Consider the following 17860-nt stretch of genomic DNA (forward strand, 5'->3'; position numbering starts at 1 on the left):
TTGATAAATTCATTTCATGAAAACATCTATCAAACAGAGCTTTAAAAAACAGAAACAAAAACTTAAGCTGGGTGTGGTGGCACACACCTGTAATCCCAAGGGCTCAGGAGGCTGAGGCAGGAGGACTACAAGTTCAAGGCCAGCCTCAGCAAAAGTGAGGTGCTAAGCAACAAAGCGAGACCCTGTCTCTAAATAAAATACAAAATAGGGCTTGGGATGTGGCTCACTTGTCAAGTGTCCCTGAGTTAAATCCCTGATACCCCAAAATAACAACAACAACAAAAAAATAACAACTTCAATTCTCCAAATAGCTAAGAAATCTTTGCCTATTGGAATTCCTCTTATCTTCATCAAGCTAGCATAGCAGAATGTCAAATTTGTTGGTAAATACCATGAATTTTAATTTATATGCATTTCAAAATAAATATTCTGCCTTGACTCAGAATATTGATATATTGAATATATCACTGTTATATATTGAATATATCACTGATATATATTACTGTTGAAATCAATATACTGATTTCAACAGTAATCTATAGAGCTATGTAACATACTTAAAATTTATAATTTTAATAATAGCAATAAATTATATTTTATGTAATAACAGACACTGATTACATAGACTAATGGATCACAAAGATAGAACATTTAGTGTGATAATAATACTGAAAACATCATGTGAATTTTTATGCAATAGTCTAGTATGTCCTTACAGTTCTTAAAAACTTTCAAGCAAATACTTAGGTCTCCATAAATTTAGAGAGTAGAAAAAGAGTAACATTATGATTTTAAAGGTAAAAAAGGTAACATTCTTTTATAAAACAACAATGAATAGAAAAAATTAAGAATAAACTACCATGTTGTTGCTATTTTTAAAATGCTGCCATCTTTCTGTTGTTTATTAAATATAATTTAATGCAGAAAAACGACAACCTTATTTATTTATTTCTTCTCTATTTTACCAATGAAAGTAGGTTTTCCTGTGAACACTCACCATCCACTCAGATATAATAACATCCACTTTTTCTACAGGAAGATGAACTTCTTCAATTCTTCCTTTAATTAGTATAATAGTATCTTCAAATTTATTCAGTCTGAAAATTATCATAATGAATTGGATAAGAATGTGAGAAGATTTTGCAAGTTAGTTGAATTACATAAAATTTTCACTGACTATTCACATTTTAAGGAAAAAAAAGTATGTTCAGAATTTATTTATCCCCTAAGTATTATAATTATTGTTTGGTCACTCCGGGAATGCCCAAAATTGCTTCGGTTAATTTGGTAATACAAGGAACTCATAAGGAAATCTTCAGCCTGAGAAAATTCTGAATTTTATTAAGAATACGTGCTTTTATATAGATTTTCACAGAAAGTATTCAACACTTTCCTGTGAAATTTCTCCCCTGGGAAAGTCAGATGTATTGAATATCCTTCCACCATTGAACTTGGGTGATCCTAGGGAAATGTAAGGGGAGAATTTTAATCTTGACAATTGTATGAATAAAAGGGGGTCGGGTGGAGACAGACCAACACAGACATCAAAAGTTGGTATAGAAGGAAGCAGTCTGTCATAGTGGTGAGAGAATGAAAATACAGATGCCTTTATATTAAGGTCCAGGTCCTCTCACACTTCTCAGTTAAGTGACCTTCACTAAGCATTTTAACAATTTCATGGGCCAGTGTGTTCACCATAAAAGAGAATGACATACCTGCCCTATTTACTTCACAGACTATTAGGGGATCAGATATTTCTGAAAGCTGTGTATACATCTCAAGCACTATAAAATGTCATGAATAACAAAATAATGTTGTATAAAACTTGAAATCCTATCCCAAACTATCTGACCTTACCCAATGGCATTCATTAGATGTTTTTATATGCTTAATCATAAAGTTAGCACACATTTCCCAACACCTCTCTGCAATTTGGAACAAATAACAACAGATAACTTTAGGAAACTAAAGCAAAGCTACAGATATGTTTATATCTAAATTTTTAAGTTCTCAATCCTCAAAGAATCTGTATTCTACTCATAAAGGAATTTTTCTGTTTTTGCCAAGGAGATACCCATCCCCAACTTGATCAAGGTATTATTTACACGCAATTAAATGCATTCATTTTAAGGATATATTATACTGAATTTTGAAAAACTTAAGACATGTGCATGCCACCACCCCCACCATCAAAACAGAGATTCCATCTCCCTGAAAAGACCCAGGAATACCCCTTCTCAGAAAATCCTCCCATCCACAACTACTGATTTTCTTTCACTACCTATTAAATTTATATTTTACAGAGCTCTATGGTTATAGGATCATTCTGAATGTACCCTTTTGTACCTGGTATCTTTCAATATGCAAGATATTTTTTATATTTTTACATTTTTTTATATATATTAGTAGGTTGCTTCCTGTTATTACTGAGTATTCTCTTGCATGGATAAACTACAATTTTGATTACCCACTCACCTATGGATGAAATTCTGAAGTGTTTCTAACTTTTGGCTCTAACTGAATAAAGTTTTATACACATAGGGGTACAAAAATAATCACTACACCAAATGGTAGTATAAATCTAACTTTTTAAGAACATGCTAATTTGCTTTACAGAGCACATACAAAATTTTACATTCCTAATATGTGCATTTCTGTCTTCACATGCCTCTAACAGTTATTACTATTCATCTTTTAAATTTTAACTGTGCAGCAAGATCTCAAGTACAAGATAAATTGTACCTTCCTAATGACCAATTATTGTTGTGCTTACTGGCCATATTCCCACATTTTCTTCTCTTCTTTTTTTCCCATATCAGTATTTACTGATACAGTACTGAAAAAAATTGTTGGAAAGTCTATCACTAGCCAACGGAATTACTTTGGCATCTCTGTCAAAAACCAATCATAATCAAGTATATGTGGATTTATTTCTGGACTTCCAATTCTGCACCAAGGCTAACTGCTGGTGGGGATTCATACACTCTTCTTAGCAGCATTTGTCTTTTTCTTCAGCAGAAAAAGTTTCACCTAAAAAACAACTTAATGATGCCAAGATGAACATCCATACTAACACGAAGGTGATATTCCAATTTGTGCTCTTCTGGCTTCCTCAACAGGCCAAGATGTGGGAGAATAGGTTTCCCCTCTCTAATTTAGCTTCTCTGGAGGCCCCTGCTTATCTGTAGTTTAATTCAGACTGTAAATTCACAGTCTGTTTCAGAAAAAAGGAATTAATGGGAGGAAAGAAAATAGGGGGATAAAACAATAACCAACCCATTTAGAGGGGCTACTTAGATGGTTTTTGAAAAAAAACATGTGAAAGAGAGAAATCATGTGAGGTTTCTTTGAAAGAATTATTAAGAAGCTTTGCAGTGAATATTTCAAATCCCAGTAGTCATTAGGGTTACATAGGCATATTGTTTGCTTAAATGATTACAGAAAACAATAACATGAATAATATCTGAGAAATACATAGCTGGGACATATTGACCAAGGTCAGAAGGTAGACTGTGGAGAAAGAAATTAAAATAGCTGATCTTGGGGGACTGGGTGCTGGGGGACATTCATCTCCCAGGTGAATTTCCTATTTAAAGTGACTTAATATCCTTGCAGCATCTTGGAGAAGGTGGAAAATATTACCAATAAACTTTGATATATTTTAATTTTCAGTGTTTTGTGGCCTTCACAGAAATAAAACTGATTTTTTAAAACTTATATACAGTTTTTTCCTAAGGTCTCATTCATAAACAGCATTTTAAGTAAGAACAGCTTTGCTTCATTTCCAATTATTAAATTTTACTTTTTATCATCTTGCTGAATGAGCTAGGATTTAAAGTGCTAAATGGGAGCGGTGATGGCTGCTATCCCTGTCTTGTTCTTGAACTTAAGAGAATGCTTTCAGGGGCTGGGGTTATGGCTCAGTGGTAGAGCACTTGCCTGGCATGTGTGAAGCCCTGGATTTGATCCTCAGCACTGCATATAAATAAATAAGTAAAAAAAATGTTCACTGACAACTAAAAAAAAAAATATTTTTTTTTTAAAAAAAGAGAATGCTTTCAGTACTTTATCAAGATGCTGTAGGTTCTGTTTTCACAGATACTATACATCATTTTAAGACATAACTTTATACTTCTTGTTTGCTAAGGTTTTAAAGACAGCAGATACGGTGAATGGATAATGAATTTTATCTGCAAATATTGAGAAGATCTCAACAGATTTTTTCTGGTTGATATTCTCATATTTAATCAACTTTGAACTACCTTCAGATATATTGCCTTCATAGCTTATTTTCTTTCTGTCTTCAATTTTTTTGTTTTTGTTTTTTTGGTGTTAGAGCTTAAACCTGGGGCTTCCTGCACACTAAGCACATATTCTACCAATGACTACACTCTTAGCCCATAATTGATTAGGATTCTTGTATATATCCTCATGAATAAATGACCTGTGATTTTTCTGTTTTAATGCCTTAGTATGGTTTTGCTATCACAGGCCCCATATATTGATAATTTATTCTTGAGAATGATGATGTGCAAGTACAAAGGAAAGAAGGGTCAGGACAAGCAGTTCATTTACACAGAATACAAAAGTGAAAAAAAGAGAACAAACCTGAACCACTTCCTAAACCAAAGTTAATGCAAGTGGATTATAGACCTTGGTGTAAAAGGCACAATTATAAATAATTTAAAAAAGAATATACCCTCCATAACCTCAGAAGAGTAAATATTTCTTACTAGAATCAAAAATAATGACAACCATAAATAAGAATATTGATAAACAAGAACTGAAAATTTTAGTTCATCAGAAAACATTACAAAGACAGTGAAGATAAGCAAGAAGACCAGACTTTTACATTACATAAAATCCACAAACAGCTCAAATCCAAAATATATATAGACTGTCTACAGATAAAGAAGAAAAAGACACAACCGAAAAGAAACCTAAGCATAAGGAGAAATCCAAATGGCCAATAATCACAAGGAAAGGTGATCAATCTCATTAGCAATTACAGAAACAAAAATTAAAATTACAATGTGTTACTACTACATAACCGGTCAGAAAATGTTTAAAAGTTGTATGAAAACAACCAGAACTGTTATAAACTACTGGTATAAGTATATATTGGTATGACCACTTTCTAATAGCCTGGCAACATATGGGAAATTTGAAGACATGTATATCCTAAAGTTTGTAATTGTACTTGTAAGAATATACCCTGTAGATGTTTGTATCAGGACCCATGTACAAAATGTGAATAATAGAATTGTTTATAGTAACCCATCTGACAGAGAAAGGGAAGTGGATGTGGGTAGGATTCTGAAGTGGTGGCATTGTTCTATCTCTTGCCTTGGATGATGGTTATCACATATTTATTTACTTTTATTATTTAAGCACACATATATACGAATGCCCATTTATGCTTTTGTTTAAATATATTACAATATAATACATATTATATCTCATAGAAATATAAAATAAAATAGAAAATAAAAGAAAAAATGCTTGTATTTGTGTTTTCAAAAGTATTTATAAAATTCTGGTGAAATTACTACAGTTGCTTGTTATTTACTGAAATATATTTAAAGGCTTTAACAATTATAAACATTTCGAAGAAAAACAAAAAGCATAGTTCTTAAAAAGAACAAAATATTCCATTGCCTAGAAATACCTTCTGAATGGTTTTGCTGCAACAAGATCTGTGTTGTGTAAAAGGCCATCTGCTCAGGCTGTTTATTGTCTACTACAAGTCATAATCCTATTTGCATCAGTAATTACTTGTTGTTCAAATATAAATAACAAGAAAGATTATGATTTCAGAGAATACACAGGAAAAAAAGACAAAGCCCAACAACTCCAAGTAATATGGATTACAAAGCTCAACACAAACATCGTCCATATAGATAACTTCTTTCATGAGACTGTTAATCTTTATTACCATGTGATTTTTCCATTCATGAAAAAATATAGATTTTACTCAGTTTTCTCATGTGGCTACTCATGAAACCATACTTCAGCATAAAAGCATCCTAAATAAATACTATCTTTGGAAACACCTGCTGAAAAACAAGCATAGCTTTTAATCTATAGAAATATGACATGGCAATAAAAGGGCTATTTTAAATAATGCTCCTAACTAAATCAATAAATTATCAACTTTTCTGAGTGGAAATTTTGTTAGAATAACACACACTTTCCTATCTTATTTCCCTTCCTAAAAGTAGCAATTTAACTTTTATTTAATGATACAAGGAACATCATCCTGATTGTCTTGTACTGCACATGCAGAGATAAAAGGCACTCTCCACGTGCTTAGTAGTATGGCAAAAGGAAGAAGGAACCATTAATGGCATTGGGCACTAAAGAAGCTCATATGGCAAAGTCTTAACCAAGTACATGACATCTGACTTTAGCCAGGAAAAGATAGCATCACAAAGATATAGGTAGGTCTGGGAATGGGGCACAGTCATGTGCAAGTACTTCCTATGTGTGTATGGGAGAGAAACAGCAAATTTAAAGAACTATAAATGATTATTATGACTAGAACCAGGAGAGTTCAGGGACAAAGTTGGGAGGTATTCTGAAGGATGCTAATTAAGTCTAGATTTTACTTAGACCATTGAAATTCAATTCAGGATCTTCAGAATAAGAAATACAAGATGGAATTTATAACCTACTTTTGCCTGAAGTGATTGAGATTAAAGACCTGGTCAGTTTTCTAAGGAACACAGGAAAATAGACAAGCAAACAACAGGAAGTATCATGGAGTTCATACAAAGAATACCTAATCAAGTAAGTGGCATTTAAAGTTAGTCATAAGTGGGCACGGTGGTGCTCAGCTATAATCCCAGCAACCTGGGAGACTGAGGCAGGATGATCCCAAGTTTGAAGCCGGCCTCAGCAACTTAGTGAGACCCTGTCTCAAAATAAAAAATAAAAAGGGTTGGGATGTAGTCAAGTAGTAGAGTACCCCTGAGTTCAATCCCTAGCATCCAATAAATAAATAGATAAAGGATCATAAAACAATTCTAAAGTTAACTACAAGAATAAGTGGATGGCAATGACTTTTCTTTAAAGACACATGAAAGGGAGGAAAGAAAAACCTTAAGAGATTAAAAAAATACAAGTTTAATATTACTTGGCTTTCAGCTCAATGTATCATCCAAGTTCATGTATTTCTCTTTTGTTGTTCAAGCACAGTGAAATGACAGAAAAATATAAATTATAATAATTTAATAAATGCAGATTTTGGAAGACACCGACAAAAGATTCTGATAATTTAACAGGAAAATAAAGGAATGAAATCACAATTAAAAACCTATGAAGAACCTCACTCAGTGCCCAGGGAACACATCAGAAAAGATTATTGTGGAGATGGGAGCTGATGAGTGACAAAGGAACTAAAAGCTTATTGGAAGAATTATGCCCTAACCAAGTCTCCCTTTTCTCCTCTCAGAGAGAAAAAATAAATCCACACTAGCTATCTTTACTAAAGAATCTAGTTCTCCATTCATAAACAGAAACAAAAAGTAAGGGCCTTTAACCATGCAAGGCAGGGGACAAATATATGCTATTTCATGGAAAACAGGCAGATAGAAACATAGGTCCTAGACCTGGACCTATGCTATTGCATGATCTGCCCCTTCCCAAATATATATTACTGGTATTTATGGTTGTTTTGTTTGATTTGTTTTTTTGTACCAGTTATTGAACTCGGGGGCACTTAACTATTAAGCCACATCCCCAGTTCTTTCATATTGTTTTCTTTTGAGACAGGATCTTGCTAAATTGCTTAGGTCTCACTAAATTGCTGAAGCAGGCTTTGAACTTGTGATCCTCCTACCTCAGCCTGAGTTGCTGGGATTACAGGCATGTGCCACTGCAGCCAGCCTATGTGTGTAGCTGTGGAATTACTGAGAACATTTATTGTTTGAAATGAACAATAACTCAGCTTTTAATGTAGTGAAAATGTTACTGGAGTCCTATGCCAGAGGCCCAACTCTTGGGGTCCCAACAAATCAAGTCCAAAACCAAATGGAAAAAGTAATGGTGAAAAGCAGCAAAGGAACATTAAGCAATATAGCTACACCAGGAAGATAAAGGGGACCAAGCATTTCCAGTCCTGTCTTTAGGGTACTAACATGAGCTACAGATGATGTAGATAAGGGAACCAGAAGTAAGCAGTCAAGCATTCCTGGTAAAAAGGGGCTTCAACTGATCATTGCCTCAGGATTGGTCAGGCGGTACCTTGTCAGGGGTGATAAAAAAAGTTGCTGTTGCCTGGAAATTAGTTTCTACTCATCACAAAAAGCTTATGGATTAGACCTCTTGTTCCTGGAATCCAAGAGGACCAACTTAGAGCAAAGAAGTCAGATGCAAAATGGAGGTAGAGATGCCAAGTTTTTATATATTTGTAGGCCCAAATGAAGAGTAGGTGTTTTGAGCAAAAGCAGCCTATAAGTCCTTGTTACAAAAATAGTAATGAAAAGGATCATTTGGATTCAAGCAAAGACAATGGGTTTTCAGGCTTTGGTAATAGTGGTTTACCTGTCTTTGAATATGTGATGTGGTAGATGTCAGAAATTCACTAATTTATTCACTTACCAGAATAAGTATTTACACTGAATGCATACCATGTGCCAGATGGTTGGGGCGTATCAGTGAAAAGAGAAAATAACCTGCAGAAACTTGAGGAGCTGATATTTTAGTACAACTAATTTTTGTATGGATTCAATCTCCTATGACCTAAAGTTCTTAAGACTATCAGGAATATACCAAAATGTCAATAATGATCTCTAACAGCAGGATCATAGTCATTTTTAAATTCTTTTTTTATCTTCTCTTATACATACATCTCGCACATCTCAAAAACATTCTTCTTTTCCTTTCTTACTCTTTTTATTTGAAGGGAAGCAGAACTGGGTAGGAACATAGATATGGCTGTACCACAGGGAGCAGTGGGAGGCAAAGACAAAGTAAAAACAACTCAGGAAGTTAGTAAGAGCCAATATATTCATTCAGGTAAGAGATACAGGAATATTAATGAAGGTAGGGATTTGTGAAAAATCAAGGATAGAACGTGGCAGATTTGAGAAACATTAAGAATACTCAATTGAAAGGACTCGGTCTCCAACAGGTATATTGAGTAAAGAAGAAAGAAAGGTCAAGCAAGAATCCCAGGTTTTCAATTTGAACCTGTTAGAAGAGTTAACATAGGAGGTCTGTTCTACTCAGTTATTGCTTATCTCCATAGACCTGGAAATGATTCTTGATCAAACTCTAAGAACAGAGCTCTTAGAACATTCAACACAGTTATTGGGTAATGATGTTATTAACCCAAAGCAGTGGGTCAAGATAAACCAAGATGACAAATGTTCAAAGTAAACAGAAGAGTAATGATGCACACCTGGTATCTGATTAAGACCTGTACTATGGCTGGTCACATGGCAGAGTAATACCTACATGACTTGGCACTCTTTGAAAACTATACACACTAAGACTCAGCAAACTTCCCTGGGTAGTAAGATCTCATGTGTCTGCGATTTGAAGCGGGGATGTAAAGAGAGATGTATTGAAGTGTATCTGGGACCTCTTAGTCTATGGGTACCTTTTTCCTGCTGTTCCTGCACTGTAAACTTTGCTGTAATAAATCTTAGCCCTCATCAGAGTTCTGTGAAAAGCCTTTTTGTTTTGGATATGGAAACATTGTACTGTTTCTTCAGAAACCTTCTGCTTTGCCATTTTTATGTTGTGAAACAGTAACTATTTTCATAGTGTTCATATTCATCTCTCCTTTCCTTCCATTTGAAATGGTAAAATTCACATTGTGGGGCAAAATGACTTCTGTTCTTCTGTTTGTGAACAGACTTTCAAAAGAGTATGCAGGAAACAATTTTGTTAAGACCTCCAATTACTAATTATCTTTTCACCAGTGAAGAGGCAGTATAGCATACTTGTCTCAGAATTTGGAATCACATGATTTGAATTCTAATTTTGGCTCTTTCATTAATTAGCTTTATAAAAATGGGTAAATTACTTCTTTAAGCTCTGGTTTCTTCACTAAGATTGTTATAAGAATTTAATTCCTTTATGGTGCTTTGCAAAGTGGCTGGCATATAATTGCTTAATATTAGCAGTGATTAATTCTCATCAATGAGAACTCTGTAGTAGTTGTACGCTAGGCTTGGCATCAATGCCTCAAATAATACTTTACATCTGGGTGATTTTCTTTTTTTTTTTTTTTAATGATCATGTACTGCAACTATCCTGTCCAAATGTGAAATGTGATTTTTCTGTATCCTACTTTACAATTTCTATTCTTCTGTGATACATAAGGTCAAGCTTTAGTTTTATTTTGTACTCACTCTACTCTCTTGAATTCTTTTATTTATCTGTTTTTGCACATTGGGCCTTTCTGTAACTATCATTATTAAAACAACTCTTCTGATTAGCAGGTTGTGAATTGTCTTTCTTACAAGGATATAAGCCAATTGTAAAATCAATTGTAACTATTAACCTAACTACTAAAATTAAATTTTAGGGGATAAACTAAACCCATTCTGCCTTACTTGTAAGCCATTGTGAAATTTATGTATGTAAAAGAAGTACAAGGGCTAGTATTGTCACAAGAAAAGATAGACCTTAAGTTTTTAGTTGAATTGGTTTTTGCTGAAGAAAATATGATATAAATATTTGATATAGTTTCATAGTTTCAGAGTCCTGTCAATATCACCATAAATATCAGTAATTTCTAATTTTATTTTTACTTTTGAGGGTAGTGGAGTTTGAACCCAGAGGAGCTTTACCACTGAGCTACATACTCAGTCCTTTTTATTTTGAGACAAGGTCTTGGGAAGTTGTTGAGGGTCTTGAGAAGTTGCTGAGGCTGGCCTGGAACTTGCAATCTACCTGCCTTAGCCTCATGGTTTGCCAGGATTACACACATGCATAACCATGCCCAGAGGTAATTTCTAACTTTCTATTAGAATTAGCCTATCTATGGCCATAAGTGAAAAGCAAGAAAAATATATAAATATAATTCTCAGGCTGGGGATATAGCTCAGTTGGTAGAGTGCTTGCCTTGCATGCATAAGGCTCCAGCACCAAAAAGAAAAATAAAAAAAATTTCTCATCAATGAGAACCCTGAAAACATTACCCAATACCGCTCAATTCAAACATGATTAGCTCAATCTAATTTAAAATCTTATTATTCTAGACAAGAGTTTTACTAAAAGAGTCTATATGTGATAAGATACTACAGACAAGAACATCTGTTAAATAACTGTCCAATTTTAAAATAATTTTGCAAGCCTTAAAAATATATCTACCTTATGATATCCATTGCCTGGTAAAGTATTTCAGATTGGTCAACTCCAAGAACTTTTCTTGCCCCAGCTTTAGCAGCAAACATAGAGAGAATTCCAGTTCCACATCCAACATCCAATACTACCTAGGGTATAAAAATAAAGACATTTCCAAAAGATCTTCAAGGTCAAACTCTATACAAATATATGGTGTTTCTGGGTAGAAATAGATTATGATAAAAATTTTAAAGCTCACTGTTCAAATATGGTATTTTCTCTTTAGGGAAACTAAAGATATTATCACTATAGGTTGTTTTAAGTTAGTAACAGTATAATGCATAGTCTATTGCAATTAGGTCCAATAATGCTAAATTTAAGAGATGTTTTATATGAAACAAGTAATTTCTAGACTTCTAACAGAAATTGCTTTTAATTTTTTTTGTCCATATTTTCAAAGTTAGGCTCAGTAATTCTAAATTTAAAAAAAATAAAACTTTTTCAAGTTTGGAAACAATTAAGCAAAATAGTCTGATCCAGTACAATTTAATAATCATTATAAAGAAATCAAGACAGTAGAAAATGACGGTATCCCCTCCATCCCCCAAACTGAATATCTTATTTTAACAGAAAAAGTGCAACAACAATAGAAAAAGCTTACAAAATTCAGTAACTTAAGGATTTAGGTTATAAATATGATACTTCATTATTAGTTAAAGAAGAGTATTTAGAAGATCCAAAGTTTAAGATGATTTGAAAGCAGATGGGAAGCAATTATTTTTTAATCAAGAATTTTACATTTTTCCTAGAATGATATTGAGTGAAACCTGCTCAGGTCACAATAAAAACAAGTCACCAAGGAAACATGTTAAGCAAAACAACAATTGGAAGTAAACTATTCTGTGAAACTACTGAAAACTGTAGTGTTTTAAATCTTTCATTATCAAAGGCCCAAGAAAATTCTATATGCTTGTTCTAAATAAAGTTGTTACAGTGCCCTTCTACTCTAAATATAGAATAAGTACTCCTAAGTACGTCAATTAATAAGACCAAGCCTCTGTCTTAATAGTGCATGCAATCTTGTTGGAGAAATAGACAATTAATAAATGAAAGAATATAAAATAATGTTAGAAGTGTTATGAAGAAAAAATGACTAAAGTGAAGATTAGAGGAGGAGAGAGGGCATAGACCACTTTAAATTTTTAGATAGGTCTGGGAATACTTTTCTGATATATGTAAGCAAAGAACTGAAAGACTTAAAAGAGTGTGTCATGCAAAGATTTGCAGAAATATATTCCAGCCAAGGAAAGAATGATGTTTAATACAAGGCATAAGATCCCAAGCAAAGCAAGATGGACAGTGTGGCTGAGCTTGGTGGGAAAGAGGTCACTTTGAGGTAAGGTCAGGGTTATATAGGAGCCAAACTGCATGGAGCTCTGGATTTTCATTCTGACTAATGGGAAGTTATAAGAAAAACATCTGTAATTAAGAATTTATTATACTACTGACCAAGTATTTCATTTTATCACTAGGAAGAATATATTCACCAGATTTAAAAATACATTTTTTATGTATCCTTCAAGAGATTTTTATGCCTTAAGAATCTACTACATATCTTTCTTGGCAGTTTGAGACAAATGGTAGCATATTATACTCATTGGCTATATACTGCTATTTTTAAATTAGCAATAATTTAGAGATCTTTCCATGTCATCTTATAGAGCTCCTTTCTTTTATGTAGCTGTACAGGATTCTATATTATGGCTATACAATAATCTACAGATCCAGTTCTCTACTGACTGGCATTCAGGTAGTTTTTTGACATTTTACTATTGTAATAAATAACCTCATATCTAACCTTATTCACACATTAAAATATACATATTCATAATTATGCTAGACATAAACTCAATGATCTCCACAGGCAATTTTACTCATGAAGAATCCGAAGGGCAACATGCAAGTGCTCCTTTTCCCTATGTGAGACTAACATATGGAACAAAAGATCAAGGCTTGGGATGTCTGTCAAGTTGACAATCAAAAAATAATGATAATATTGGTCTAGTTTTAATATATATTTCTCTTACCATGAGGTTTAGATCATTCTATATGTTGAAGAGTCATCTGTATTTTTATCTACTTATATCCTTTATATATTTATCTACTCCTATCCTTTCCCCATTATTCCACTGAGTTGACAGTTCTTTTATTAGTGTAATCAAATCTTATGAAATAGGAGTTTGTGGGGGCTGCTGGTGTAGCTCAGTGGTACAGCATGCGCTCAGCACATACAAGACCCTTGGTTCAATCCCCAGCACCAAAAAACAGAAAAAGAAAAAAAAAATTAAAGAGATTAACTCTTTATGACTTCAAAATAATTTCTCTCAGCATATTTTTTTTACTTTGATCCTGTTTACAGTGATTTTCGCTATGTACAAATTCTCTATTTACAGTTTAAATCTTTTTTTTCTTTTATGGCTTCTTAATTTTGATCATAATTGAATAGGCACTCATTGAAGTCTAATTCATCCTTACACATTCCTTCTAATAGAGTTATAGTATGTCATACAGTTACGGCTTCATCAATAGTTTGTTTTTTTCATCACAGTACAACTTTTTTTTTTTTTTTTTTGGTATCGGGAATTGACTCAGGGGCATTGGACCACTGAGCCACAACCCCAACCCTATTTTGTGTTTTTTTTTAATTTAGAGACAGGGTCTCAACTGAGCTGCTTGCCACTCGCCATTGCTGAGGCTGGCTGTGAACTCTTGATTCTCCTGCCTCAGTCTCCCTAACCGCTGTGATTCAGGTGTGCACTACCACACCCAGTTTATGGTACATACCAAAACAGTATGGTTTCAAGTTACTTTTATGCATGTCTTACCAAATGTCCCAGTATCAGTCAATAAACAGTCTGATCCCCCCCCCCAACAATTTGCTACAATGCTCTTAATATTCACTAAAATTTATGTGTATATTTGGGTCTATTTCTGGATTTTAATTCTGCTCTGCTAATCTATATATTCTTGTGTTGGTAATTATTTTAGTTACAGAAACTTTATAGAATGTTTTCACATCTAGGCTGCTTGACTTGTGTATTTTCTTATCTATATTATTTACTATTAGAACTGGGGATTTTTCTCTCATTATATTCTGAAAATATAATTTATTAGAATTGGCTCAAGAAGAGAGAAATCTAAACAGCCTGATTTCCACTGAAGAAATAAATTGTAAGACTACTGCGCTGTGACTCCTTATCCTCTACCCAGATGGTCTCCTAGTGGGAATGTGTTGCTGCACACGTGGTCCATCTGGTGAACCAGTACATTTTAACATAATTACTTTTACATGCATTAAGAATTTTCTTTTAAGATATAATCCATACAAAATCATTGCAAACAAAATAATTTTAAAGTATCAAATATATCAAAACAGTAAGCAAACTATAACATATACACACACATATATATACATATTATACACAAACACACACAAAGAGTGCGATTATAGTATATCAACCCAAAATATTATATGGCACAAAATGATAGTAAAATAGACAAATACATACAATACAATAGTATGTCATAAATTCCTCAATGAGTGAATTTTTTTTTTTTTTTTTTTTTTTTTTTTTGGTGCTGGAGACTGAGCCCAGGATCTCACATAGGACTCAGCTTAAAATAAAAACAGTTACAAAAATAAAAAATAAACGGTCAGTAGGCAATTAAGAAATCTGATAAAACAGTGCTTTGGCAATGGTGTATAGAAAGATCATCATATTCACATACAGTTTATGGAAAGACAAGATAGCAGCACCAACACCATGAAGGGTATACCCTTTTTGACTCTGGGAGTCCTCTGCCAGGAATTAATTTTAATTGTAGTCACATACATAAAAAAATATTTTTATTACATACAATATTATTTCTAAAATAAAAAATTGGAGCAATGTATGCACATTCTTACATTGGATATATGAATTATTAAAAATATTAGTGAAAAGATACTCAACATCACCCATCATCAGGGAAATGCAAATCAAAATTACCATAAGATGCCTGCTCAGACCCACTAGAATAGTTACAATAAAAAAAAAAAATTGAGGGGAAAAAAAAGGAAGGTTCATAACAAATGATCTCCATGAAAAAATTGCTGAGTGAAGAAAGTACAGAAGGGTGGGTGTGTGTGGGGGTGCATATAATACCTCAATAAAATGTGTTTTCTGTAAAACTACACATATATACATACATATATAATGTACACACATACGTATGCATGCACACATTAACAATTTTTATTTAATCCTCACTTTGCGAATGAGGACAGAGAGCTTCTGAGAGGGAAAGAAAGAGGTTCAGAGTCATACAGCTGGTAAATTTGAGAGCTAGTATTCAAACATAGGTTGATCTTCTTCTAAAGCCTATATTTTAATTATATTTTAAATTGTACTTTATTACATCTAGCCCAAAATTCAACAAATGATCAGATACACTAAAAATTTGACAGAATCAAAAAGATGGAAATAACAAAATAAAATTATTTTATGAAATAATCAAGATGCTGATTTACCTTTAAAAAAAAGGGAAAAAAATTAACAAATTAAAACTGTAGATAATAACCAGAAGCATAAAAAGGCACCTAACTGGGAGCTTCCTCAATGGACTACAAATAGAAATTAATTACGAGTGGGTAAAAACAGGATTAAAAGCTACCCAAAGTTAAATTAATTTGAGATACCATATGGTCCCCACAGGAGCTTATGAACTGAAACAATATTAAGAAAGGAAGGAAGCAAAGGAGACAGGGAGAAATGAATGAAAGAAGAAAAGAAGAAAAACATTTTTCATTTCAAGTACTTTCCTGAAAAATAAACCTCTCCTATGTGATACAGAAGCTAATGCTTTGATACCAAGTTTGTTATCTAATGGTGATAAAAGCAAGGAGAAAAACAGTGGTAAATTTAGGGAAAACTGTATAATTTCATAAATTTATAAATAATTTATATTTAAATAATTTCATGACCATATCCTGTTACAGCAAACAAATCATATAACATATACATATATATATGAGAAATAGTGTGAATTAATAGGTAGCTAATGGGTCCCACCCAAATTCCTAACTCATTCTATATTAATGTACTGGTACTCAAAGTGTGATAACAGGAAAGGACACTAAACTAGAATAAAAAAGCCTCGGGGTTTTCAGTTGTGTGTTTTGAAGAAGTCATTAATCTACTGGTTTGAAATAAAGTCACTCTACATGTAAAATGGAGGTAAGTACTGCTTAGATATAAGTACATTACACAGTGACAAAGAAAAAACATATTTGAAAGTTATCTATAAATTATCAAATGCTATTTAAATGTATGATATTATAATTTCTAAATCTAGTCATAGTGTTATAAATGTATCCTGAATCATTTAAATACACAAAATTCACCAAAGCACAGAAAAGATGCATGTTCTATATTATATAGAAAGCAAGGATTGTTCAAACTACTTCTGATAAGCTTTCTACATAGAAATAAAACACTTCAGTTATGTTTCTAATGTTTTAAATTACAATGTAATAAATAAATATTATTTTTACTAATTCTTCAAAAAAATTTAAAAGCTCTAGATTATTTGTTAATTATGAAAAATCTTTTCTTACATGTGCTTTAAGAAGTAAAAAACTGAGCTGGGCATGTTGCCACATGCCTATCATGCCAGTGACTTAGAGACTGAGGCATGAAGATCACAAGTTCAAGGCCAGCCTCAGCAAATTAGCAAGGCCCTAGCAACTTAGTGAGACCCTGTCTCAAAAAAATAAAAATAAAAAGGTCTGGGGATGTAATTCAGTAGTAAGTAGCCCTGGGTTCAATCCCTATACTAAAAAAAGAAATAAAATAAAAAGTTAAAAATGTGCAATATTTTACATTACAGTATACTTTTGGCAAACAAAACTTATCACATACTGATAAAAAAGAAAAGGGCATTTTGGGCAAAGTACAAAAGAAAACACCCTGAACTCATTAACAAGCCCTTTTTCTATTCTGGCATATTCTCTCAATAAAGGTATAGGTGGAAAAAAAAAAGTAATTAAATGTTAAGTGTTTTTCATGGTACTTTGAAAATATGGAACATATACAATACTGTTATACTAAAAAACCAGAAGCAAAAAGTGTTCAGTTCTGTGAAAATTAAATACTTAATTTTCTAAAAATTCACTCTTATGATTACCAATACTTGAGCCCTTGCAGTACTTTCTTACCTACTATAAGACAGAAGTCTACTCAGAAGCATACTGAAGGAAAACTTCTAACTTTCTTAAATTCCTTATGGTACTCATACTATTAAGAGGGCTCAAAGACAAGGAGGCTGTTTTTACAATAAGAAAAATCATAGCATTTTAGAACCAAAAGAGATTTAAAAAATTTTTACAGGTAAGGCCCAGAAAGACCCTCACCACTTTTCCTATATCATCTATTTAGTTTCTGATTAGCCAAGATTAGCAATTCCCAGACCAATATATACTTCATTTCTACACAATTTATTAAACAAATAAAAAAATAAAAAT

At 32.8% G+C, this 17860-nt stretch overlaps 1 protein-coding gene across 1 annotated transcript in view; it reads right to left on the bottom strand.

The window, feature by feature from the left end:
- Prmt3 (protein arginine methyltransferase 3) overlaps positions 1-17860 on the bottom strand; it is a 125973-nt gene that overhangs the window by 89562 nt on the left and 18551 nt on the right. Inside the window, exons 9-10 of the mRNA XM_047518548.1 lie at positions 11326-11447; positions 998-1097 (exon numbers count right to left, since the gene is read on the bottom strand). Of these exons, the coding sequence (XP_047374504.1) occupies positions 998-1097; positions 11326-11447 (222 nt within the window). The remainder of the gene's footprint in view (positions 1-997; positions 1098-11325; positions 11448-17860) is intronic.

This window comes from Sciurus carolinensis, chromosome 11 (assembly GCF_902686445.1).
Source record: "Sciurus carolinensis chromosome 11, mSciCar1.2, whole genome shotgun sequence".
Lineage (NCBI taxonomy): Eukaryota > Metazoa > Chordata > Mammalia > Rodentia > Sciuridae > Sciurus > Sciurus carolinensis.